Source organism: Schistocerca nitens, chromosome 3, assembly GCF_023898315.1.
Source record: "Schistocerca nitens isolate TAMUIC-IGC-003100 chromosome 3, iqSchNite1.1, whole genome shotgun sequence".
Classification (NCBI taxonomy): domain Eukaryota; kingdom Metazoa; phylum Arthropoda; class Insecta; order Orthoptera; family Acrididae; genus Schistocerca; species Schistocerca nitens.
In genome coordinates, this window is record NC_064616.1 from 791,250,632 (window position 1) to 791,278,380 (window position 27,749).

General features: G+C 41.5%; 1 protein-coding gene across 2 annotated transcripts in view; it reads right to left on the reverse strand.

Moving 5' to 3' along the window:
• Nucleotides 1-27,749, reverse strand: part of LOC126248807 (mothers against decapentaplegic homolog 3-like) — a 227,432-nt gene that overhangs the window by 75,689 nt on the left and 123,994 nt on the right. Inside the window, exons 2-3 of one of the 2 annotated variants that reach the window (XM_049950209.1) lie at nucleotides 17,616-17,809; nucleotides 903-1,106 (exon numbers count right to left, since the gene is read on the reverse strand). In XM_049950209.1, coding sequence (XP_049806166.1) covers nucleotides 903-1,106; nucleotides 17,616-17,809 — 398 coding nt within the window. Of the gene's footprint in view, nucleotides 1-902; nucleotides 1,164-17,615; nucleotides 17,810-27,749 lie in introns of both variants that reach the window. The other variant, XM_049950208.1, reaches the window with a different exon arrangement.

Here is a 27,749-nt window from a genome sequence, read left to right on the forward strand (position 1 = left end):
GAGTTTACATAATTATTACTAAAACAAAAACAGCATTCACTACTCAGTACTTTTCAGTAGTGAGTGTTCATTACTTCGCCAATTTATCACTTTAGATTTTACTAGCAATTGAAAACCACTGTTTGCATTTCCCATTATTACTTTGCACCATTTTGTGCTGTTGGAACTGTGTGTGTATCTTCTGTTGACACATGCTTGGCTAAATAGATACATAATCACTGTTGTTCTAATTGTCATTTAGGTGGTGAACAGATTGTCCAGTAGAACTGGCAGTTGTTTAATTACTTCTAAATTATTTCATTTAAGTTTTGTTGTGTAATATTCAAATTTCATGATACTCCTTTTTGTTTTGTACTTTAGTGTATGTGACTTGCATTTTTTAAGTATATTAATCACATTTCAAGTAAGCAGGAAGAAAGTGAAGTAACTTGCTTGTAAGGGTAACTTGTTGTCCACTTCTCCCCTAACTGGTAACTGTCTTTGGAAATAATTGCTTTATAAGAATTTCTTGTTACTATTACACTCATGTGAACACTGTTGATAAATTTGCATTAACTGATTAGTAAGAGGGAGATTAAAAGTATCTTAAATCATAACTTTGTATCCACCCGAAAGCCAACAGAACTCTAATAGAGAGAGTGTGTGTGTGTGTGTGTGTGTGTGTGGGTGTGTGTGGGTGTGGGTGGAGGAGGTGGATTGGAGGGGGGGGGGGGGCTTTGTGCACTGTGAAAAAGTATGCAAGTTCATAAGCTGTGTTACCAAATTTATGTTCTTTTTTTTTTTTAGTATTAACAGCTCAGTGCTCCCACTGTACTGTGAGATGATATGTTTGCTCATTTAATTGTTTGTGAGCAATATAACAGATAAGACATGTGAAAAAACACTTATTTGTAAATACTCACTCATATTATCACTTCGGTCAATATTGTCACCATCCTCGGACATGTAGCCAGGTGGTGGTGTTTCAGTTGCTGGTAGAGTTGGTGTAGCAGGCAGACCAGGATGTGACGGTGGAGGTGATGGTGTGAACGATGTATTCTCGGGTACTGATGAACACATCTCACCATGGTCATTTTCTGGACTAGTTACCGACAGTGGTGTAGAAACTGAAAATAATTCATCTGGTGGTGTCGGATGACGTGGTACCAAGATAGCTGGTAGGGCTAAAAAGAGATAATTAGTTATGATTTACTCACAACGCTACTTTAAAAAGAATTTTATTGCTATGTGACGGTTCTACAATGAATTGTGTAGTGCCACAAGAAAATTAGTCTTGAACAACTGTTATTCATGTCTTACTTATTGTGTCATTTTGTTCTTAGAAAAAAAATTATAACAATATCAAACTATCTACATTTCATATTGACAGTACCATGTCCAATGACCTTCCCCCAAGAACCATGGACCTTGCTGTTGGTGGGGAGTCTTGCGTGCCTCAGCGATACAGATAGCCGTACTGTAGGTTGAGAGGCCAGACAAACGTGTGGTTCCTGAAGAGGGGCAGCAGCCTTTTCAGTAGTTGCAGGGGCAACAGTCTGGATGATTGACTGATCTGGCCTTGTAACACTAGCCAAAACGGCCTTGCTGTGCTGGTACTGTGAACGGCTGAAAGCAAGGGGAAACTACAGCCGTAATTTTTCCCTAGGGCATGCAGCTTTACTGTATGGTTTAATGATGATGGCATCCTCTTGGGTAAAATATTCCGGAGGTAAAATAGTACCCCATTCGGATCTCCGGGTAGGGACTACTCAAGAGGACATCGTTATCAGGAGTAAGAAAACTGGCGTTCTACGGATCGGAGCGTGGAATGTCAGATCCCTTAATCGAGCAGGTAGGTTAGAAAACTTAAAAAGGGAAATGGATAGGTTAAAGTTAGATATAGTAGGAATTAGTGAAGTTCGCTGGCAGGAGGAACAAGACTTATGGTCAGGCGAATACAGGGTTATAAATACAAAATCAAATAGGGGTAATGCAGGAGTAGGTTTAATAATGAATAAAAAAATAGGAGTGCGGGTAAGCTACTACAAACAGCATAGTGAACGCATTATTGAGGCCAAGATAGACACGAAGCCCACGCCTACTACAGTAGTACAAGTTTATATGCCAACCAGCTCTGCACATGATGAAGAAATTGAAGAAATGTATGATGAAATAAAAGAAATTATTCAGATAGTGAAGGGAGACGAAAATTTAATAGTCATGCGTGACTGGAATTCAGTAGTAGGAAAAGGGAGAGAAGGAAACGTAGTAGGTGAATATGGATTGGGGCTAAGAAATGAAAGAGGAAGCCGCCTGGTAGAATTTTGCACAGAGCATAACTTAATCATAGCTAACACTTGGTTTATGAATCATGAAAGAAGGTTGTATACATGAAAGAACCCTGGAGATACTGACAGGTTTCAGATAGATTATATAATGGTAAGACAGAGGTTTAGGAACCAGGTTTTAAATTGTAAGACATTTCCAGGGGCAGATGTGGACTCTGACCACAATCTATTGGTTATGAACTGTAGATTAAAACTGAAGAAGCTGCAAAAGGGTGGGAATTCATGGAGATGGGACCTGTATAAACTGACTAAATCAGAGGTTATACAGAGTTACAGGGAGAGCATAACGGAACAATTGACAGGAATGGGGGAGAGAAATACAGTAGAAGAAGAATGGGTAGCTCTGAGGGATGAAGTAGTGAAGGCAGCAGAGGATCAAGTAGGTAAAAAGGTGAGGGCTAGTAGAAATACTTGGGTAACAGAAGAAATATTGAATTTAATTGATGAAAGGAGAAAATATAAAAATGCAGTAAATGAATCAGGCAAAAAGGAATACAAACGTCTCAAAAATGAGATCGAAAGGAAGTGTAAAATGGCTAAGCAGGGATGGCTAGAGGACAAATGTAAGGATGTAGAGGCTTATCTCACTAGGGGTAAGATAGATACTGCCTACAGGAAAATTAAAGAGACCTTTGGAGATAAGAGAACTACTTGTATGAATATCAAGAGCTCAGATGGAAACCCAGTTCAAAGCAAAGAAGGGAAAGCAGAAAGGTGGAAGGAGTATATAGAGGGTCTATACAAGGGTGATATACTTGAGGACAATATTATGGAAATGGAAGAGGATGTGGATGAAGATGAAATGGGAGATACGATACTGCGTGAAGAGTCTGACAGAGCACTGAAAGACCCGAGTCGAAACAAGGCCACAGGAGTAGACAACATTCCATTAGAACTACTGACGGCCTTGGGAGAGCCAATCCTGACAAAACTCTACCATCTGGTGAGCAAGATGTATGAAAGAGGCGAAATACCCTCAGACTTCAAGAAGAATATAATAATTCCAATCCCAAAGAAAACAGGTGCTGACAGATGTGAAAATGACCGAACAATCAGTTTAATAAGTCACGGATGCAAAATACTTACGCAAATTCTTTACAGACGAATGGAAAAACTGGTAGAAGCCGACCTCGGGGAAGATCAGTTTGGTTTCCGCAGAAATATAGGAACAAGTGAGGCAATACTGACCCTACAACTTATCTTAGAAGCTAGATTAAGGAAAGGCAAACTTACGTTTCTAGCATTTGTAGACTTAGAGAAAGCTTTTGACAATGTTGACTGGAATACTCTCTTTCAAATTCTGAAGGTGGCAGGGGTAAAACACAGGGAGCGAAAGGCTATTTAGAATTTGTACAGAAAACAGATGGCTGTTCTAAGAGTCGAGGGTAATGAAAGGGAAGCAGTGGTTGGGAAGGGAGTGAGACAGGGTTGTAGCCTCTCCCCGATGTTATTCAATCTGTATATTGAGCAAGCAGTGAAGGAAACAAAAAAAAAAAAATTCGGAGTAGGTATTAAAATCCATGGAGAAGAAATAAAAACCTTGAGGTTCGCCGATGACATTGTAATTCTGTCAGAGACAGCAAAGGACTTGGAAGAGCAGTTGAACGGACTGGACAGTGTCTTGAAAGGAGGGTATAAGATGAACATCAACAAAAGCAAAATGAGGATAATGGAATGTAGTCAAATTAAGTCGGGTGATGCTGAGGGAATCAGATTAGGAAATGAGACACTTAAAGTAGTAAAGGAGTTTTGCTATTTGGGGAGCAAAATAACTGATGATGGTCAAAGTAGAGAGGATATAAAATGTAGACTGGCAATGGCAAGGAAAGCATTTCTGAAGAAGAGAAATTTGTTAACATCGAGTGTAGATTTAAGTGTCAGGAAGTCGTTTCTGAAAGTATTTGTATGGAGTGTAGCCGTGTATGGAAGTGAAACGTGGACGATAAATAGTTTGGACAAGAAGAGAATAGAAGCTTTCGAAATGTGGTGCTACAGAAGAATGCTGAAGATTAGATGGGTAGATCATATAACTGATGAGGAGGTATTGAATAGGATTGGGGAGAAGAGAAGTTTGTGGCACAACTTGACTAGAAGAAGGGATCGGTTGGTAGGACATGTTCTGAGGCATAAAGGGATCACCAATTTAGTATTGGAGGGCAGCATGGAGGGTAAAAATTGTAGAGGGAGACCAAGAGATGAATACGCTAAGCAGATTCAGAAGGAGGTAGGTTGCAGTAGGTACTGGGAGATGAAGAAGCTTGCACAGGATAGAGTAGCATGGAGAGCTGCATCAAACTAGTCTCAGGACTGAAGACCACAACAACAACATGTCCAATGAATATAGCAGGAAGTCCAGAAGCTGTACTTTCTGCAAATAGTGACACTGGTCTTGTATCAATCAGTTCAATTAGAAATTAGTGTGCAACACATTATTCTCGGGAATCAAATTTTATCACACTCAAACTGAAAGCATTTCTGAATATAGACACCTTATTGCTACATGATCAATAAGTCCTGATCAGAAACATCACAAAATAATAATTTACATCATAATGTGTTTTATTTCAACCAAAACTATGGTAATATTCATAGAGTATGTGTTACAACTGAACTGTACTTGTTTTCAGCATGGTAACTGACTTTCTACATAGTGTCATAAGTTTTTTTTCCATGTGTAATGACCAGTCACAGTGATGAACAATACACCGTTACCTCAAGAGATAAAGGGTTTGAGTGCCTGTAGAAAGTAAAGTCATATGCACACAATAAATCACAGTTATTCCTGTGGTGTCACCGCTAGACACCACACTTACTAGGTGGTAACTTAAATCGGCCGCGGTCCTGTAGTACATGTCGGACCCGCGTGTCGCCACTGTGGGATCGCAAACCTAGCACCACCACAAGGCAGGTCTCGAGAGACTGAGGAGACCTCGTCCCCAGTTGTACGGACAACATAGCTAGCGATTGGATGTGCTAAGCCTTGCTCTCATTTGCCGAGAGATAGACAGTAGAATAGCCCTCTGCTAAGTTAACTGGCGACCACCTAGCAAGGCGCCATTTGCATCAGTGCCTATAGCTTACTAATATTCAAGAGAGATGTATTCCAAGGACTAATTAAAAGTTAAGTAACAAGCATCTACGTACTTTTCTTCTTATTCATTTATAAGTTCTCATGTTCCAGACTTCACGCCCGTCTGCGTTAGCCTTGCGTGCCCTATCGGCTACAGCATTGTGTCTAGGCTGTATGGTCTAGACACAACAATTCCACTCCCTTCCAAAGAAATCTTAGCTTTCATAGGAAGGCTGAAGAAATGTAGCAAGGCAAATTTTAATCATGAATGGCCAATTCTACTGTTTGCCTCTTTTTCTAAGCCACTGGAGACCTAAGAGTCTCTTAACAGAGACAAAGTGACTGGATCAAATGGAATACCTGTACAATTCTAGATTCTACATACATATTCTGCAAGTCACTATATGGTGCATGGCAGAGGGTACCTTATACCATTAATGGTCATTACCTTTCCTGTTCCACTCGCAAATAGAGCAAGGGAAAAATAAGTTTCTATATGCTTCCATATGAACCCTAATTCCTTTCATATTCCCTATGTGGTCCCTACACAAGATGTATATTGGTGGCAGTAGAAACATTTTGCCATCATTTGTAAATGCTGGTTCTTAAACTTTTCTCAACATCAATGACAGAAAACAGCCCCTTGATTTGTATTTTTATCAGAATATAGTCATAATGTCATTCTTAGATAGGACTTCTTGCACGCATAACAAGCAGTCATAGACAGTGAAAGACCAGACTGACTAAGCTATTTCAACAAGCACACATAATTGCTCTGGGTGGTTGCTTGTTGTTGAAGACATTGTTACCCTGCCATCATCAGTGAGGCGAGTTCCTGTCATCAATCCGGGTCGCCAGTTTAACTATGATGCATTTGTCAATGCCCAAAAGCTACTTAGGCTCAAAAAAGATTGGGGTGATCAAGGAGAACTTTGGATCATTATTTGTCATGAACAGACAACTCTACCCTAAAGGTATGCGTGTAGGACCAGCTGAACCAGTCTAGGACAGTCAGCTAAATGCCATCGATTTATAATCATGTTCTGGTACCACTATACACAATGCAGTGAAGGAAGCTACTATCAAACTGCCAATAGCATCTGGCTTGACTGAGGAAGAACTGAAGCAAGTGTTAGCCATTCTGCGCCCATTTTCAAGTGCTTTCAAATCCAGAGTGGAGAAAACACACACCAAGTGACCCAGGGTAAGAAACCATATCAGTAATGGAGATCATCTGCTGATTAGCCAGTGTTCACACACAGTGTTGCCGGCTGAACTACAGATAATCTTTTATAAAGTAGAGAAGATGTTGCAAGATGACATTATTGAACTTTCAAAGAGTCCTCGGTCCTCTGCTGGGATCCTCGTGAAGGATAAGAATGGCAAATGACATTTCTGTTCCAACTGCTGACAACTGAACAAAATCATGAAAAAGATATCTACTGCTGGCCGTACAGCAATGGCATCCTAGACTGCTCGAAAGGAGTAAAGTATTTCTCAGCTACGGACTTATGTTTGCAGTTATGCTATTTAGACTACGGACAACCTGCTCAGACACCTTAAATGGATGATGTCTTTGCTCTCTGGATGATACAGTCACTTTTTTTCCAGACATTTCAAGAAGATTTAAGCTGCTAGACAATCGTGTCGATGTGCATTCAAGACTGCAGGTCTCGACCTCCATCCAAAGGTTTATGCCGCTATATGCCAGCAAGCAGTTAGGATCGGTAGCAATCCCTGTGCAATAAAGCACAGATAGTCACTTAGCACATGAATGTAGATGCAAGCAGGTGCCATACTGTACCAGACGACACACAGAATACGGTGATTCACGTTGTGAAGCTCGGCGGAAAACGCACAACTTCGTTTATTAATATTAACTGTTTAAATGTTAGTATACGACTCCAACTTGACAGTTGACATTATCCACACTGACAGCTTCTTAATCATGATTTCAGTAACGTCGAGATAAAATTCACTTTTTAATTAGAATTTTATTTCATAGAATCGCTGTGAAGGTGGTACAAAACACTAAAGCTAGCTTAGCAGGCAATTTAGAATGAACTTTCAAGATGTTTACATAGACAGTCTTTGACTAGTATTCGGGCTGCCAAAATGTAGCATCTCGGTGGGGTAATATTTTATATTTTTCAAATTGAGTCAGCATCAGGAAACGTTTAACTGGCAGTCTCTGTGTAGTTTTAGGGGCTGGAGGGGACATGGACCTAGACGACAGCCGCTAGGTGAACGGTCGGCAACTGGCAGACAGTGGTCCAGAAAATTGGACAGCCAACAATATTTTTAAAGTGTATTCAAGAAAATTATTTAAAAAATTAATTTTTTGTAGATAACAATACCTTTGAGTGCCACCCTTACCACTTTTAACAGTATTTTACAAGTAACTGAGTGACTCATTTGGTTTGAGTTGTTAATGGTTAGCAGGTATATTAAATACACAGTCGCTATGCTGTGTAGCACAAGAGGGTGCCCTGGAGAGCACGCTGGCCAGCCGTCACAGTCTGTTGCGTTGATTCACACAAAAGTTCTGCACACCCGATGGCAATACAAGAATTTTATTTATTGAAATATGAAATTTTATAAATCGATTTATGACTCTGGCAACCTCAAAAGCCTCTTTTAATTGGAGCAGGCATATTCATTTTAACACAACATGAACGAAAGCTCAACGCTGCTTTACGAAACTTCGATGTGAAATGATAAATCTTTCGGGCAGGTGTACAGGGCGGCAGCGACCTGCGACATGGAAGTGGCTTCTTCCTGGCGCACCGGTAAGTGCTTTGTGCCGGGTGACGGTATCTTTAGGTTTAAATGAAGTAATAGTGTCAGACAACGGCCCTCAGTTCACAGCCCATGAGTTTGAAACATTTTGTGAATACAATGGCATACTGCATCCAACTAGTGCACCATTCCATCCACAGTCAAACAGTGAAGCAGAATGTTTTGTCAGAACATTCAAGCAGCAGATGGCCAAACTTCGCTCTGACAACACCAGGGATCAAGCCTTGCCCCCCCCCCCCCCCTCCCTCAGCATCCAGCATGAAATGAAGGCCGCAAGTATCATGTCGGGCCGCACGATATTGTCGTCTACAGGGTTTTTAGCGGCAGCAGACAATGGGCGTGAGGCGAGATCGTCCATCAACTTGGTGCTTGCATGTATCTTACTTCAGATTCTGATGGTTTGCAGAGCCACCATCAAAATCAACTTCGCCTATGTCATGTACACAATGATCTTTCAGTCTCTCTTCCCCCAGATTCACGGGTCCAGAGGACAGTGTGGCCACAGCAGCCGCCAGACGGTGTTATAACAACATCGCAGGACAATCCCATGGAGACGGAGCCTCTGCCTCCACTCGCCCTACCGATGGAGCTGGACCCGCCCACACCGCAGTAGTCGCCACCCTCTTCATCTGGTTCATGACAGCAAGAGGTGGATGTGTGCCCTCCTGGTCATTTTCTGGGGGACATTTTCACCAGAGTGCAGGCTGGATGGCGGGGTACGGCCAGAAGCTGGACGTCCTCTGCAACCACACCTTCTGGTCCATCAGAGTGGCCATGCTCCTGCATACCCCGCCATAGTCGCACTCCATACATGATCATTCTCAGTCGCTTTGGGGGGGGGGGGGGGGAGTAATGTTCTGGCATAACCACAAACGCCGGAATGAAGATGCAGAATGCAAGAGCAGAGAAGGCAGTGAGGAAACGGCGGCCAATGGTGTGCGGAAATGGACTGCACCGCACCAAGAGTGACACCTGGAAGAAGTGAATATAAACGATACTACTGCTAGCCTCAGCTGCTCAGATCAGCACCGGATTGTGGCCATTAGTTATCAGTGACGTGTGTAAACTTGCCTGAACATTTCACATACCAAGGACTGTAAATTATATTGCATGTCGCCCCTCGTTTGTGACTACTACTTGTAAATCTTCAAAGTTAAGTGTTGTCAATTTCTTTATAGACATAAAACTACTAATGTTATTTGTTTGAATTGTTGTATAGCATTCCAAGACTGCAACATCTCGTAGACACCCTATTAGCGATGAGTGGGCAAGACCCCACATATAAAGTTTGGCTGAAATCGGTCCTGTGGTTTAGAGATGTGGATTATACGTATGTACATCAGTTTTTAGAATATCTGTGGATATCTTGATGTTCTTTATGTAGGAAATTTTGCACTGTTATTTGCAACAGGCAGAAGATGTGCTTTGTTGGTGTTGCACATTTACTCAATTTTGACTGAGATAAACTCATGCTGCATCGTTCATCTTTGGCAAGCAAGTGTAGAAGTTGGCACGGAAACAGTCAAGTAAAAAAGTCCATGAAATTAACAAGTTTATTTAAAGCCAACTTTGGAATTTGCCATTGTGTGTGGCGAGGTATGCAAGATTCATAAAGCTGATCCAAAATTCTAGATTCACGTATTTTACTGTTTGCATCGCTTCTGCATAATCTTTCACAGACTGTATTGTGATACACTCCTGGAAATGGAAAAAAGAACACATTGACACCGGTGTGTCACACCCACCATACTTGCTCCGGACACTGCGAGAGGGCTGTACAAGCAATGATCACACGCACGGCACAGCGGACACACCAGGAACCGCGGTGTTGGCCGTCGAATGGCGCTAGCTGCGCAGCATTTGTGCACCGCCGCCGTCAGTGTCAGCCAGTTTGCCGTGGCATACGGAGCTCCATCGCAGTCTTTAACACTGGTAGCATGCCGCGACAGCGTGGACGTGAACCGTATGTGCAGTTGACGGACTTCGAGCGAGGGCGTATAGTGGGCATGCGGGAGGCCAGGTGGACGTACCGCCGAATTGCTCAACACGTGGGGCGTGAGGTCTCCACAGTACATCGATGTTGTCGCCAGTGGTCGGCGGAAGGTGCACGTGCCCGTCGACCTGGGACCGGACCGCAGCGACGCACGGATGCACGCCAAGACCGTAGGATCCTACGCAGTGCCGTAGGGGACCGCACCGCCACTTCCCAGCAAATTAGGGACACTGTTGCTCCTGGGGTATCGGCGAGGACCATTCGCAACCGTCTCCATGAAGCTGGGCTACGGTCCCGCACACCGTTAGGCCGTCTTCCGCTCACGCCCCAACATCGTGCAGCCCGCCTCCAGTGGTGTCGCGACAGGCGTGAATGGAGGGACGAATGGAGACGTGTCGTCTTCAGCGATGAGAGTCGCTTCTGCCTTGGTGCCAATGATGGTCGTATGCGTGTTTGGCGCCGTGCAGGTGAGCGCCACAATCAGGACTGCATACGACCGAGGCACACAGGGCCAACACCCGGCATCATGGTGTGGGGAGCGATCTCCTACACTGGCCGTACACCACTGGTGATCGTCGAGGGGACACTGAATAGTGCACGGTACATCCAAACCGTCATCGAACCCATCGTTCTACCATTCCTAGACCGGCAAGGGAACTTGCTGTTCCAACAGGACAATGCACGTCCGCATGTATCCCGTGCCACCCAACGTGCTCTAGAAGGTGTGTCAACTACCCTGGCCAGCAAGATCTCCGGATCTGTCCCCCATTGAGCATGTTTGGGACTGGATGAAGCGTCGTCTCACGCGGTCTGCACGTCCAGCACGAATGCTGGTCCAACTGAGGCGCCAGGTGGAAATGGCATGGCAAGCCGTTCCACAGGACTACATCCAGCATCTCTACGATCGTCTCCATGGGATAATAGCAGCCTGCATTGCTGCGAAAGGTGGATATACACTGTACTAGTGCCGACATTGTGCATGCTCTGTTGCCTGTGTCTATGTGCCTGTGGTTCTGTCAGTGTGATCATGTGATGTATCTGACCCCAGGAATGTGTCAATAAAGTTTCCCCTTCCTGGGACAATGAATTCACGGTGTTCTTATTTCAATTTCCAGGAGTGTATATAGTGAAATTTAAAAAAACTTGTGAGTGACGCAATAAACCCGTACTGTTTGTTATCATCAACTGTAGAATTAATCTTCTTTTTGTTCCTTTAAAATTTTTGGGAACAGTGTGGTTATCCTCATTCAAAACAATCATTCTCTAATTTCATAACATAATTACATGAGAAATAGGTTACTTTTTAGAATTTTCAGATGTTTACAAAACTACTTTTTCATAAGTTACCAGTACGAGTGTTTTGGATAACTCATATCGTAGTACATCAGCGTTTGTGGTTCACAGTTACTGCCACAGAATAGATCTCAAATTTCACTGTATATTAACACAAATAAATGTGCATTTTTGAGAATCTTTGGAAATTACTATTGGCCTGTGCATAACCTAATTTTTAGTAAATCAGCATTTGTGATTTAGTCACTGTAGCAGATATTGTAACAAACATATTGTGTTACATTTAGTTTTCTCTTAAAGAGGAGAACATATTATCTCTGCTCCTCTGCAGGAACTACGGAATCTGTCATTACTCGCCCACTTGACTGCGAGTGGTGTTTCAATGGTAGATCTAAGTGTCCTGTACAGTGTGGACAGAGACCACGGAGGACTCAGCGTTATTACGATCCCCCCAATGAACACCAATGACCAAGTTGGAGGTGCTGTCTTTCACTGAAACTGAGACAGTGGGACTCACTTCCACCTGTTTCGGGAAACCTGATTTGTCCAGCGTCAAGAGGTGGCAAATGCAAAATGGTAGGGATCTATTAATCATCAGCAGTTCAAATGTATGGCAAATGATGGCACCCTTTAGGGAAATGGCAGCAAGAGACAGGAAAGGGCACCACTTGCATTCAGTGTGTATGCCTGGGAGCCTCATTCACCTTGTTGAAGAGGCTATTCCAGCAACAACTGAGGAAACATGGTGCAACCAACTGCAGATTGTGGTGCACATCAGAGCAAATTATGCCTGTCGTGTGGGCTCCAAGGTCATACTTGGGTCATTCCAGTGACTGACAGGGAAGATTGAGAAGGCCAGCCTCACGCTTGGAGTTTCAATGAAGCTCACAATTTGCAGCACTGTCCCCAGAACTGATTGTGGCCCCTTGGTTCTGAGTTAACTGGAAGGACAATCAGAGACTTTGAAGGTTCTGTGCCCTTGGTTCTGAGTTAACTGGAAGGACAGTCAGAGACTTTGAAGGTTCTGTGACAAGTTAAGCTGTGACTTCCTGTACTTGCACCATGGAGTTGAGAATTGTAGAGTCCCCATAAATAGATCAAATGTGCACTACAGGTCAGAGGCTGCTACTCAGGTAGGTGACTTCGTGCGGGGTACACACAGGGCTTTTATATTAGGTGACTCTCCATCCAATCCAGATTATGATAGCTGTAGGAAACCCAGAAGTATCAGTGTAAGATCGAAAGAAATGCCTCACACAGCTTAGAGTATTAAGATCCTAGTGGTCAACTATTGAAGCATTCACAACAAAGTCCCAAAGTTCAAAGTGTTCCTGAAAAGCAGTGAAGCTCACATAATAATTGGTACAGAAAGCTGGTTGAAACCTAAAACTGATAGCAGTGAAAATTTTGGGGAAAATTTAAGTGTACATTGAAGGGATATGCTAATGGGAAATGGAGATGGTGTATTTGTCACAACAGACAAGAAACTCAAATCCAACATGATAGAAATTGAAGTTACATGTGAGATTGTTCGGATAAGACTCAGTATGAAGTGTGGGCATAAAATGGTTACTGAATACTTCTACTGTCCACCAGAATCATCTTCTGATATAACAGGAAACTTTAGAGAAAACTTCAGTTCACTTGTAGGTAAGTTCCCCAATCATACTGTAATCATCATTGGAGACTTTAACCATCCATCAATCACATGGGGAAATTACAGTTTTGTTAGTGGTGGGTGTGATAAGACATCTGTGAAACATTACTAAATGCCCTCTCTGAAAGCAACATAGAACAGATAGTTCAGAACACCACTCATGATGGGAATATATTAAATCTAATGACAACAAACAGACCTGACCTCTTTGAGGGTGGGCATATCGAAGCTGGTATCAGTGACCATGAACAGTCGTAGCTTCAATGATTACCAAAGTACAAAGGGCAACTAAAATGAGGAGAAAGATTTATATGTTTGGTAAACTAGATAAAGAAGCAGTAATATCATATCTCAATGAGAAATTTGAAACTTTTAGCTCGGAACAGAAGCAAGTAGTGGAATTATACATAAAATTTAAAAGAACAGTTGACCATTCACTTGATAGTTATGGACCCTACATGGTATAGAGTCACTTACAGAAACTCCCAAAGAAATAGACTACTCCATAATAGACGCAAGGTAAGGTAAAGAGCAGTATATAGAGACATAGTGAATGAAAAGCATTTGTTTATCAAGAGAGCAATGCTTGAGGTTTTCAGTGACGACCACAGCTGAATATTGTCTAATAATCTTTGACAAAACCCAAAGAAATTCTGGTTGTATGCAAAGGCAGTTAGTGGCAACAAAATTAACATTGAGTCACTAAACAGGTGAGACAGGAACTAAAATTGAGGGCAGCAAAGCAAAAGCGGAAATGCTGAACTCGGTTTTCAAATGTTCCTTTACAGAGAAAAACTTACGAGTTTTACCTAAATTTAATTCTTGTACCAGTAAAAAGCTGAGTGAATAGACATTAATGTCAGTGGTGTTGAGAAATAGCAAAATTGTTAAAATTGAACAAAGCCCCAGTGCCTGATAGAATCCTTATCAGATTTTACACTGAATTTGGAACAGAGACAGCCCCTCTTTTAACTATAATCTATTATAGCTCTCTCAAGCAAAAAACCATGCCCAGGGATTAGAAGAGAGCACAGATCACACTTGTCTACAAAAAAGGTAGCAGAAGCGATCACAAAACTACTGTCCAATATTGGGTTGACACCAATTTGTTGTAGAATCTTAGAACATATTCAGATCTCAAACATAATGAAGTATCTTTAACAGAAAGACTTCCTCCATGTCAAACAGCATTGATTTCAAAAACATGGATATTGTGAAGCCCAACTCACACTTTTCTCACATGACATATTGAAAGCTTTGGATCCAAGAAGACAGGTAGATGCAGTATTTTTTGATTTCCAAAAAGCATCTGACTCAGTACCACACCTAGCTTATTGTCAAAAGTATGGTCATATGGGGTATCAAATGAAATTAGTGACTGGATTGAGGACTATTTTGTAGGGAGGACACAGAGAGTTATCTTGGGTAGTCATCGCCAGGTGTAGAAGTAACTGCAGGTGTGCCCCAGGGAAGTGTTTTGTAACACTAGCTGTACATGTTGTATACCACTGACCTCGCAAACAATATTAATAGTAAGCTCAGAATTTTTGCAGATGATGGAGTTATCTATTATGAAATATTGTCTGAAAGAAACTGCATAAATATTCAGTCAGATCTTGATAAGATTTCAGAATCATGTAAAGAGTGGCAATTTGCTTTAAATGTTCAGAAATTTAAAATTGTGCACTTCAAAAAAATTAATAAAAAATTAGTTAATCTGTGATTATAAGTCCGCAGCTCGTGGTCGTGCGGTAGCGTTCTCGCTTCCCACGCCTGGGTTCCCGGGTTCGATTCCCGGCGGGGTCAGGGATTTTCTCTGCCTCGTGATGACTGGGTGTTGTGTGCTGTCCTTAGGTTGGTTAGGTTTAAGTAGTTCTAAGTTCTAGGGGACTGATGACCATGGATGTTAAGTCCCATAGTGCTCAGAGCCATCCATCTGTGATTATAATATCTATGAGTCACAGTTGAAACTGTTCAACTCATACAAGTACCTGGGTGTAACAAACACTGTGTACAGATATAAAATGGAATGATCACACAGCCTAAAGCAAGTGGTAGACTTTGGGTTATTGGTGCAATCAGTCTAAAATGGAGATAGCTTACAAACCACTCGTGCAACCCAAACTACAATATTGGTCAAGTGTGTGGAACCTGTAACCAAATAGGACTAACAGGGGATACTGAACATATACAGAGAAGGTCAGCAAGAATGGTCAAAGGTTTGTTTGACCTGTGTGAGAGTGTCACAGAGATGCTGAAGAAATTGAACTCTCAGACTCTTGAAGATAGATGCAGGCCATACCGAGGAAGTCAACTAACGAAGTTTCACGAGTCAGCTTTGAATGATGAATCTAGGAATACACTACGACCCACTACATATTGCTCACATAGTGATGGTGATTACAAGATTAGAGTAATTACAGCATGCGCTGAGGCTTTCAAACAATCATTCTTTTAATGCTCCATATGTGAATGAAATGGAAAGAAACCCTAGTGACTGGTACAATGGGATGTGCTCTGTGCCATGCACTTCACAGTGGTTTGCAGAGTATGCATGTAGATGTCGATAGTTGTACTACAAGCATAATAAAACAGCATGAAGATGATCTGTATAATACACTTAATTGAAATTGTGCGTTATATGTGCATGGTATGTGTTTATGCTTCATTTCGATGTTTCATTCTAGTTAGAAATATGTTTGACAAAATATTTGTGTGTGTAACTACACTGGCTTTCATTTATCTTTCTGCTTACACTGTTGCTAATATGTTTATGAGACACTTGATAATAAGAGGAGGTCCTAAAATGGGCCATGGAATTAAATAAATATGCACATGACGAAGCTGAGATGGTTTCAATGAAACTTTGATCTCCTTGTAGATATAACAGCCATAGAACTCTAGAATTAACATGCACAAAATTATGCAAAAAATCTGCATCTACATCTATATGGATACTCTGTAAATCACATGTAAGTGCCTTGCAGAGAGTTCATCGAACCACCTTCACAATAAGTCTCTATTATTTCACTCTTGAACAGTGTGCGGAAAAAATGAACACCTATATCTTTCCATGTGAGCTCTTATTTTCCTTATTTTATTATGAGCCTGATCAGTGTTTCCTTAGTGAAGGGCCTTTTAATATTGCAAACAACATTTTGTGACAAGTTTGTGAAGTTAGGAAAACAGGCCAGTACACAGAAGTGAAGCTGTGGTGATGGGTCATGAGACATACATGAATGGCTCAGCCACTTAGAACACTGCCAGCGATGTCGAGGTTCTGGCTTCAAGTCCTGTTTTTAACTTCATTATTAAGGGAGTGACTTATCAACTTACAAGTGTATAAGGAGGTACCTAAAAAAAGCTGTAATAACATTGCCATGGGTGGAGCTTTTGTAGTACACATTTCTGCCACTAGGCGTATACAGCACAACTCATTGCCAGTTCAGTGCCGCCTCTGTTGTCAACCTGGCTTTTTCTGTTTGTCTGCAGTGATTGTTTATGCTAGCACTATTTTTGTTGTTGTTTCATTCTTTATGATTTCAAATTTAAGAGAACAACATGCAGCTGTGAAATTTTGTTTTCTACTCAGTAAAAATGCTCCTGAAACTGTTTTAATATTGAAAACAGTTTACCAAGATGATCCTAAATACTCTCAAGTGTACAAGTGGTTTGCTTGATTTAGAAAAGGTAAAGTGTCGACTTTTGAAAAACCTTGTTCTGGATGTCCAACAAGAGCGTAGTTCATCCAGAGTTTGTTCCCCCAGGTCAGACCGTGATTCAAACCTTTTATTCGTGAGTTTTAAGAAGATTGCGCAACAGTGTTCATAAAAAAAGACCCCATTTGTGGTAGACAGGAGACTGGTTCTTCCACCACGACAATGCACCTGCACACACAGCCATCTCTGTTTGACAGTTTTTGGCTAAAAATGGCATGGCTCCACTGTCCCACACACCTTACTTACCTGACCTGACCTGACTCCATGTGATTTTTTGCTTATTAACACACAGGAAAAGGGGCATGAAAGGACACCGATTTGATAACACTGAAGAAGTCACGAAAAAAATGAGGGAGGAGCTGTCAGCCATATGACGACAGAAAATGTTTCCAACAGTGGAAGCACCAGTGGGACAAATATATTAGTTGTAAAGGAGAATATTTTGAAGGGGATAAGATTGTTTTGTAAACATTTTGAAAATAGATAGCTTTTAAAAAACAATTCCAGTTTTTTGAGTAACCCCCTCATATAAAGAAATACCTTTAACATATTTTTGTAAGGGAAAGTTCAGTTATATTTGACTTTGTAACACAGAGAACGGAATATGAATGGTATCTGATCACTGAGTTTCAGTTTGTTACCAACTTCTAGAGAATGTTGATAAACTACCTGTAACGAATTTATCTTTGTGTACATTAATCCATTAGACTGACATGTTTAAAAATTCTTTTACAGTGTTAAAATAAGTTTATATTACCTGGTGTCTCCACTCGCTGATAGTGATAAGGATTAACACAGACCTCATCACGTTTCAAGTTGAAGGCATATTCACACGATTCAATTGCTCTGAGCTCATGATGCGACTGTAACTCCGGCCAGCGCCACAGTCGGCAATAGATAACGTGAGGTAAACCTTTTCTATGTGATACTTGCAGTCTTCCATCCAATGACCTACAACAGTTTCAAAATTACGATATTAATCACTGCATTCCATCAATAAATGAGTATAAATGCAAATTTGCAGAAAAAATACTACAGAACTTTATCTTTACAGTTTACTATAATGGCATCACATCTGGAACAGTGTATGAATGGCAGGTAACTATTTACCACAGCCAAGTTCTCAAGTTTATCTACATTCTAGGTTCTCATGAAGGTAACTGAAATTGAAAACTTAATAGGAGTTTCATATCATCGCATCTTATAAGTTTTGAACCTAAATTTGAAAACTGAAGCAACTGCCACTAATTGTTACATTTATAATGTAGAATGTAGTAGTTGGGCACCTGGACGTGTATTTCACAGGGGGAGAATATAATTCACATAAGTGGATGACTACCACTCATTAACTTTTACAATTGCCAGGTTTTCTTCAAGTCTATAAATAAGAAAACAAAATGAACTACATATAATAATGTAGGAGGAAAATATTAAAAGTGCCCTACCTACATTGCAAAAAAGAAGCACTGTAACACAGAGGCACATGCATTGTCATAAGCCTCTTCTCCATACATTACAATCTTCAATTTTTTGCATCCAAGTTGGTCCAGTTTGTTTCGCTGTTATCAGTCCATCTTCAGTTGGGTTGTCCTCTAGGTGTTTTCTTATTTCAAGAAGTCCACCACACAATCATCTTTGTCCATTTCTATTGTTCCGTCTCACTGAATGCCCTGCCCACCTCAATTTGTGTTTCGTAATGATCACTATCATGTTCTCAACTTCTGTATTTTCTTTTATCCATTTTAACCCTCTTCTTGTTATGCCCAACATGCATCTATCCATTGCTTGTTGGGAAACACCCAAATTTTTGAACTTTCTTTGGATTTAATGTTGTGTTTCATTTCTGGCAGTTAGTACTGGCAGTATACACTTTCAGTTCAAACTACATTTGTAATTTACTTGTAAATACCACATTCAGTTTCCCGAATTAACTTCAAGTCATTTTTACCTTCATGCTTACTCCTTCAAATGTCCATTCGTTTGTTGTTTTCCTAAGCACTGAAATTTGCCAATTGTTTCTATAGTTTTATTATTAACTCACACTGTTTTCCTATGAGCATATTGATCTTACATTATTTTAGTCATACTGTAATTAATCGTCAGGCCTGGTGTTCTGCCTGCTCTGCTCTGTTCCACAACCCTTTGCTCAAGTACTTCTGGATCCACAGAAAGCAAAACACTGTCATTTGGGAACTGGTGGTGGTTCAAATAACATTTGTTTATGCATGTTCCTTCTTGATCCCAGTTTAATGATTTGAAGATCCCTTCCAAGGTTTCAGAAAACAGCCTTGTTTAACTCCTTATTTCCAAAATTTTCACTTTCTTGATGTAATCAGATGGAATGTGATGCCTTGTTGTACATATTCTTCAGCACACTGATGAAGCTAGATTTTATTCCTTGGTACTATAGGGTTTCCAGAAGACTAACACCGTCAAACAGTCTCACAGTACATAACCTCATAAAAAGTGATAACTCATACTCACTGCTTCTTTCTGCAACTCCTTTGACAACCTGCAACCAGTAGACAGTCCATCACATTACATACACTTCCAAAGCCAGCTTCTCCTCATGCCTGGTTAAAGTTCAAAGTTTATACTATAAGGATTTTGGTAAAAGTCTTGTATACTGCTAACAAAAGATGAAAGGGCATGTAGTTCTTCACATCTTCCATGTTGCCATTTTGCAGATTAGAAAAATTATAGCATTGTTTCATCTATCTGGTATCATTATGTTATGCTAGCATTCTGTGAATAATTGTGGGAGTTCTGCTTCCATTCTGGAGCTAGTAAGTTTGTTCCTCATTGCATCAGTAACAAGTAGAACACTCACTGTAATACTAGCATATGTCAAAGACTATGCCCAATCTTATCATATACTACACTTATAAGTCATAGTGAGGTATTTCCTACAGTTGACACTCTTGTGCAAAGATTTTTAATTTTTATATCTTATTTTATTAAACATTCATTTCATAATTCCTGGCTCACAGGCATTTGTGTTCCAATCTTATTTAAAATTTGAAGCTCTTCCTGAATTTTTAAATGTTGTGACAGAAGATGCACGAGTCTATGCAGCACTAAGTAGAAGTAAATGTAGCTCAATGGATGACTGGACCTTGCAATTACAACAACATTCTTGCATGTGTGTTTTCGGCAAGTCTTGGACACACATTTCCCACCCTTCCTGAAATCATAAGCTCCCTTCCTACTAGAGTAATGCAGTGAATAATATTTTTGAGTAGGATGTATTCATTTTCTGCACTAGTGAAATAACACCTCAGTCTCTTTGAAGCAATGTGATGAACTCGTCAACATATCACTTATAATACATTAATTTTCCCTTACTTCTTCAAAGAATCTTGTTTCTAATCAATTGATAAAATTTTTGCCATCATAACTAATAATTTGCCTCCTGTAATAGTTGTGAAGTAATTATATGCCAACAGGAAATCGAGCATAGCCATATGTTGAAGAGCTTTGCAAGCTGATTTTCACCTAGGAATTACATTTTTTCTTATAGCCTTGATAGCCTCCTTTAGTGAATACCAGTGTACATGGTATTGGTTTTCTATGTTTGGAGAGATTAAGATGGCATTGTTTGGGATTTCAATGTTTTTATTTTCATATGCAAAGCTGGCACTATTTTTAATGTTTAAATATATTAGATGTGTGAAGCATTCAACCAGTCTTTCCTTCCTTAAATTCAGTGCCTAATTTTATGCTGTTCACAACTGCTCTGATGAATTTATCTTCCTTGTGCACTTTTACTTGTGCCCGCAAATTTCTCTCTGTTGGGAATACAGAAGGTTGGAATTACCCATTTTCTTCTTTAACTCACTGTGGAATTATCTGTAGTCCTTTTTAAATTTCACAAAACATTTTTAAATAATCGTTTTGCAAATATGTTCCTCCTCATAAATAACTAAAACTGCAGTACCATCCTTTACTGCTTTGTTTAAAAAGGAGTTACTCCACATTTTAGTTTAGCCACTGGTTATAAAGTTTTGCTTTCCTATATAAGGTAGTAACTACTTTGACAACCCACACACAATGAAAATATTTTAGAACCTGTAGCCACAGACAGGCTGGATCTTTTCAACAGTGTCAGAACAGAGACAGTGATTAGTAATCATAATCTCATCATAGTGACAATGGTTACTAAAGTTAATAAATTCATCAAGAAGGGCAGGAGAGTTTTTATGCTGGAAAGAGCAGATAAGCAGTTGTTAGCACCCTACTTAGACAATGAATGGACATCATTTGGTCCCAATATGATGGACACAGAAGAATTATGAGCAAAGTTTAAACTGAATGAAAATTGCGATCTGCAGAAGTATGTGCCAAGTAAGTGGATTATGACAGAAAAGAGCCACCATGATTTAATAACCACATTCCAGAAACACTGAGGAAACAGTGATTGTTGCACTCCCGGTTAAAAAACAATGCATGAATATCAACAGTTAAGAGTCAGAAGATGTTTGCATACAAAAAAGATTGACGGGTGGAGCACACAACAACGTCCACCATCATATGTCAGTGAAAGATCTTGCCACAAACCTTAGAGAATTAAGATCGTATGTAAATTTGCTAAGTGGGTCAAGGGCTTCTATTTAGTCACTTGCCACCTATGCTGGTGAGACAGTAGATGACAGCAAAAGGAAAGCTGAAATTTTAAAGTTTGTGTTTAAAAAAATCATTCACACTGGAGGATTGTACAGACATCCAATCATCGACTGTTGCACAGACTCCTGTATGGAAGCCATAGTAATGGGAAGCCCTGGTACTGAAAAGCAACTAAAAAGAGTTGAAAATAAATTACTTCTCAGGTCCAGATGGAATCTAAATTAGCTTTTACAAAGAGTACTCACTGCCACTGGCCCCTTACTTAGCTTACATTTATCATGAATCTTTCACTCAGCGCAAAGCCCCAAGTGACTGGAAAAAAGCACAGGTGTCTTCCATAAATAAGAAGAGTAAAAGAAAAAAACTGTAAAATTACATACCAATATAATGCTGGTGTGCTGCAGAATTACTGAGCATATTTCATGTTCAAATATAATAAATTTCCTTGAGAGAGGAAAACATCTGTAGACAAATCAACATGAATTTAGAAAGCATCACTCAGGTAAAACTCAGTTTGCCCTTTTCTGACATGACATCCTGGGAATGGTGGATGAAAGGCAACAGGCAGACTCCATATTCCTACATTTCCAGAAAGTGTTCGACACTGTGCGCAATGACAGACCATTAACACAGGTCCCAGCATATGGAGTAGGTTCTAGATATGCGAGTGGTTCAAAGTAGTAGAACCCAGTTCATTGTCCCAGATGGCGAATGTTCATTAACAGACAAGGTTGGCTGGTTGGTTGGTTTTAAAGGGACCAAATTGCGAGATCATCCTACATGTATTGAACCAGAAATAATCCTTAGAGGAAGGATACAAACGCCAACGGAAGCTAGACTGTAACCAAGATACAATAAAACAGAGAGAAAATCAAGGAGAAGTAAGAGGGGAGTGAGAGGGGCAGGTAAGGTGGGCGAGCCGCTCTGCCCAGAATGCAGATGGAGGCAAGACAAATCATGAAAAATGGCAAACATAAAAGAATAAGGAAAACAAAAAGATGGAAAGGGTAGGGGCAAGGTCAGATCATTGAGCAAGAGCTTGCACGAGACACCTGCGTCAGAGCAGGCAAGGAGTGCCCCTCCAACCCTTCAGGTGGTCAATGAGGTCACAGTGGCTTACAGAGACAAGTAAAAACCATTTTTGTGGTTGAAATGTAAAATCCAGTCAGCTGCATTGGCGTTGCCTGCTAGCAACAGAGGTAGCACGTCAGAAAGGTTGAACCATCATCGCAACACAGCCAAATTTGGGCAGCCTAGTAGGATGTGGGTCACCGTCAGATGGGCACCAATTGACAGGTTAGGTGGACCATCATGTCAGAGAATGTGGCCATGGGTCAGCAAAGGGGGTCCAATGCACAGCTGACAAACAACAGTGGATTCCCTGTGAGAAGCCCAAAGTGCCACGTGGTCGTGGTCGCTTTTACTGCCATCAGTTTGTTTGACAGTCCACAATGGACCATTCTGAGTTCCATACCTACAACAAGTGATGGTGTAGAGTCAAGCAAAGGTCTAGTTCTGAGACCCCTATTTCCAAAATCATCACTGTGGTAGTCAACTTTGCCAATTGGTCGGCATGTTCATTCCCTGAGATCCCAACATATCCAGGGTTCCAAACAAACACAACTGGCCACCCATCTTGATGGAGGTCAGAAAAAAGATCCTGGATAGTTGTGACTAATGGGTGACAAGGGTAGCACTGGTCTATAGCCTGAAGGGAGCTCAGGGAATTGCAGCAGACTAGAAGAAGGTTGCCAGTGAAAGAACAAGCATGGCTGAGGGCTCATTTGATGGCCACCAATTCAGCTGCATCCATCTGGCAGGGAGCATAGTTCACAACACCTTGTCTGTATGTATGCAAAACTGGTATATCCATTGACTGTTGAACCGTCAGTATATACCACTACCGAAACAAGAAATGCATCAAGGACAGCCAGGTACAGGTGGCAAAATACCATGGGGTCAACTGAATCCTTCAGTTCAAAGGATAAACTGAGACAGAACTGAGGTCAGGGTACATGCCGTAGGGGCATAAGGGATTGCTCCCTGACAACAGGCAACAGTGGGGTAAGTTCAAGTTCAGAGCAGAGACACTAGTCCAACCGCACCTGTGACCCCAGTTCTGGGTCTCTGTTGTGGGAGGTGGATCTCCCTAATAGGAAAAAGAATGTGGTCGTTTGGACGCTTTGGGGAGCTGCAAACTTGTGCAGCATAACTGAGTAGCTGTTGTTGGCACCTGATCCTTAGTGGAGGGACCACATCCTCCACTAGTAGGATATTCACAGGACTAGTCTGAAAGGCTCCTGTTGCAAGTCGGACCCCACAGTGATGTATCCGGTCCAGTGACCATAGTGCTAAGGGCTATGCCAAACCATATGCCAGGCTTCCATAATCAAGGTGGGATAGGATCAGGGCTTTGTAAAGGAACATAAGGATAGTGTGGTCTGCACCCCAGCTGGTGTTACTGAGGCTGTGAAAACATATTAAGGTGTAGCCCGCACCTTTGCTGAAGTTGGTGAAGATAGGGAAGGCATGTCAGGTGGGCATCGAAGACCAGTCCCAAAAAGCAATAAGTCTCCACCACAATGAGTAAATGACCATCAAGGTAAAGTTCTGGTTGTGGATGAACAGTACAACAGCAACAGAAGTGTATGACGTGAGTCTTGGCAGCTGAAAACGGAAAGAAGTGGGTGAGGGCCCATGACTGAGCCTTTCGAATGGCACTCTGTGGTTGGCGTTCAGCAACACCCTCACTAGAGGAGCAATAGTGAAAGCAAAAATCGTTGGCATACAAGGAGGGTGATACTGAATACCCCACAGCTGCTAGATTGTTGAATGCCACTAGAAAGAGCAGGGACACTCAATACACAGCCATGTGGGACCCCATTCTCTTGGATATGGGGATACTGGGAAACACCAACTTGAACCTGAAAAGTATGGTGCAACAAGAAGCTCTGGACAAAAATCGGAATCGGGCCTCTGAGATCCCACTCATATAAGGTAGCTAAGATGTGGTGTCGCTATGTGATGTTGTAAGCCTTTTGCAAGTTGAAGAAGATAGCAATAAAGTGTTTCTGTCGGTCAAAAGCTGTCCGGATAGCAGATTCCAGGAAAATCAAATTAACAGCAGTGGAACAGCTTTGGCGAAAACTTCCCTGGGATGGATCCAGAAGGCCGTGAGACCGAAGGAGCCAACACAGTTACCAGCTCACCATGCACCGAAGCAACTTCCAGAGAACATTTGTAAGGCTAACTGGCCGATAGCTGTCCATCTCTAGGGGATGCTTACCCGATTTCAGTACCAGGACAATAATGATGTTCTCGCCATTGAGATGGGAACTCGCCCTTGCTCCTGATATGGTTGAAGATGGTAATGAGATGATGCTGACAATCCACTGACAGATATTTGAGCATTTGGTTATGGATACAGTCTGGCCCTGGGGCTGTATCAGGTCAAAGGGCTAGGGCACTGAAGAATTTCCACTCACTGAATGGAGCGTTATAGGGCTCCAGGTGGCAAGTAGTCAAAGATAAGTGCAACTGCTCCACCTGCTATTTAAGGACATGAAAGGTAGGATGATAGTTCTCAGATGCAGAGGCTAGAGCATATTGCGGATCAAAAAGTTCCGTTATGGCGTCTGGGTCAGCGACAACAGCACCTCTCAAGGAAATACCAAGTACACCTGCTGAGGACATATCCACAGAGGCATGTGATCTTCACCCAAACCTGCAAAGGCTGTGTACATGGTCCAATGGTTAAAACATACCGTTCCCAGCATTCTTACTTCAATCGTTTTATTAAGTGACACAATTGGGCATGAAGCCGTTTCAAGGTAATAAGGCACTTGACGGATGGATGCCACCTATGGTGTTGAAGAGCTCACCAGAGATCTCTAATGGCCTCAGCAATTTCCGAGGTCCACCAAGGTACTATCCTGATGGGAAGATCCCGAAGAATAGAGGATCGGTATGTTAGCTCCTGATAGAATGGTTGCTGTTGCAATCTGGACAGCCATGTCAATGCCTCAGTGTAGTGGGGAGCTAAGAATGACAGTGGAGGTGAAAGCATCCCAGTCAGCATTGTGGAGAGCCCATCTGCGTGTGTGCCCAGGGGAGTGAAACTGAAGAAGGGACAGAAAGATAGTGAAGTGGTCACTACCACACAGATCATTGTGGACCCTCCAGTGGATGGATGGGAGAAGATCAGGGCTGCAAATGGAAAGATCAATAGCCGAGTAAGTTACACGTGCCACAATGAAGTGTGTGGAGGGACCAGTATTCAAGAGACAAAGGTCAAAATCTGCCAGTAAGTTTTGATGTCGTTACCGCAGCCAGTGATCATAGTTCCACCCCACAAAGGGTTATGGCCATTGAAGTCGCCCAGGAAAGATGGAGGGAGCTGAGAATCAATGCAGACAATGCATTGAGACACTCCACCATCAGGAGGGACGTTAAAATCATGAAATGCCCTTGCCAGAACAGCCACAGCCTCCAAAGTTGTATCAAGAGGCACAAGTTCGCTATATACAGAGTTCAGAACACAGGTGCAAACTCCACCTGACACCCTATCACAATCGGCACAATTCTTAAAATATTAATATTGTGAATATTCTCACACCCGTACCTGAAATTCTGGACATCCACACAGCACAGACGTCTGTTAGGATCATCATACTGTAACAGCTGCAGTGGCAGATCGTACAGCTACCACAGCACAGACAAGAGGGCTTGTGAGTCCAGATGTATCAAAACGAACTGTTGCAAAATGGTTATTAGCAGTGGGACTATGGGCATGCACATCTCTAGCCCGTCTTCCACTCACCCCACAGGCTCGACGGGGGATGTCAGAGGATCATTTGGAAGATGGAAAGGCATGCTGTGGTCTCAACATGCTTATTGTAGTCATGACACACTGTTACTTATTTCACGATAATACAAAATGAGCTGCCCTTCTTTGGACTTCTTCGATATCCTCCATCAATCCTGTCTGGTAGGGCTCACACGGCACAACAGTACTCTAGCAGAGGACAGACAAGAGTAGTGTAGGCACTCTTTTTTAGTAGACCTGTTGCATCTTTTAAGCGTTCTGCCAATGTAACGCAGTCTTCTGTATGCTTTTCCCGCAACGCTATCTATGTGACCGTTCCATTTAAGTTGCTTGTAATTGTAATTCTTAGGTATTTAGTTTAGATTTGTGTGATTTATCGTATATCCAAAATTTAAAGTATTCCTTTTAGTATTCATGTGGATGGTCTCACACTTTTTATCATTTAAGGTCAACTGGCACTTTTCGCACACTACAGATATCTTGTCTAAATCATTTCGTAATTGGTTTTGATCTGATGATGACTTTACAGAAGGTAAATGACAGCATTATCAGCAAACAATCTAAGAGAGCTGCTCAGATTGCTGTTCCTAATCTTTATAAATGATGTGGGAGACAGAGTGCTTATAACAGTTCCTTGGGGAACGCCAAATAGCAATTCTATTTTACTCAATGACTTCCTTGTCAATTACTATGGACTGTGGCCTTTCTGACAGGAAATTACGAATCCAGTCGCACAACTGAGACGATATTCCATAGGCACGTAATCCGATTAGAAGTCACTTGTGAGGAATGGTATCGAAAGCCTCTTGAAAATCTAGAAATCTAGAAATATAGAATCAATTTGTGATCCTCTGTCGACAGGACTCATTACTTCGTGAGAATAAGGAACTATTTGTGTTTCATAAGAACAATATTTTCTGAATTCGTACTGACTGTGTGACAACAGATCGTTTTCATCGTGGTAATTCATAATGTTCGAACAGCGTGTATGTTCCAAAATCCAACAGCAAATCGACGTCAGTGATATGGATCTGTCACTCATCGGATTACTCCTATTTGCTTTCTTGAGTATTGGTGTGACCTGTGCAACTTTTAAGTCCTTAGGTACAGACCTTTCGTTGAACGAGTGTTTGTATATGTTGTTGAAGTAATTGGTATACGATCTGGACCGGAGGACCTGCCTTTAATAAGTGATTTAAGCCGCTTTGCTAGGAATATCTACTTTAAGTTGTCATGAGCACAGGAGTTCTTAATTTGAATTCTAGAATATTTACTTCGTCATCTTTGGAGACAGAATTTCGGAAAACCGTATTTAGTAACTCCGCTGTCACTGGTAACATTACGATCGCTGTTGCGCATTGAGGGTATTTACACTGCAGAGCCAAAGAAACTGGTACAACTGCCTAAAATCGTGTAGGGCTCCCGCGGGCACGCAGAACTGCC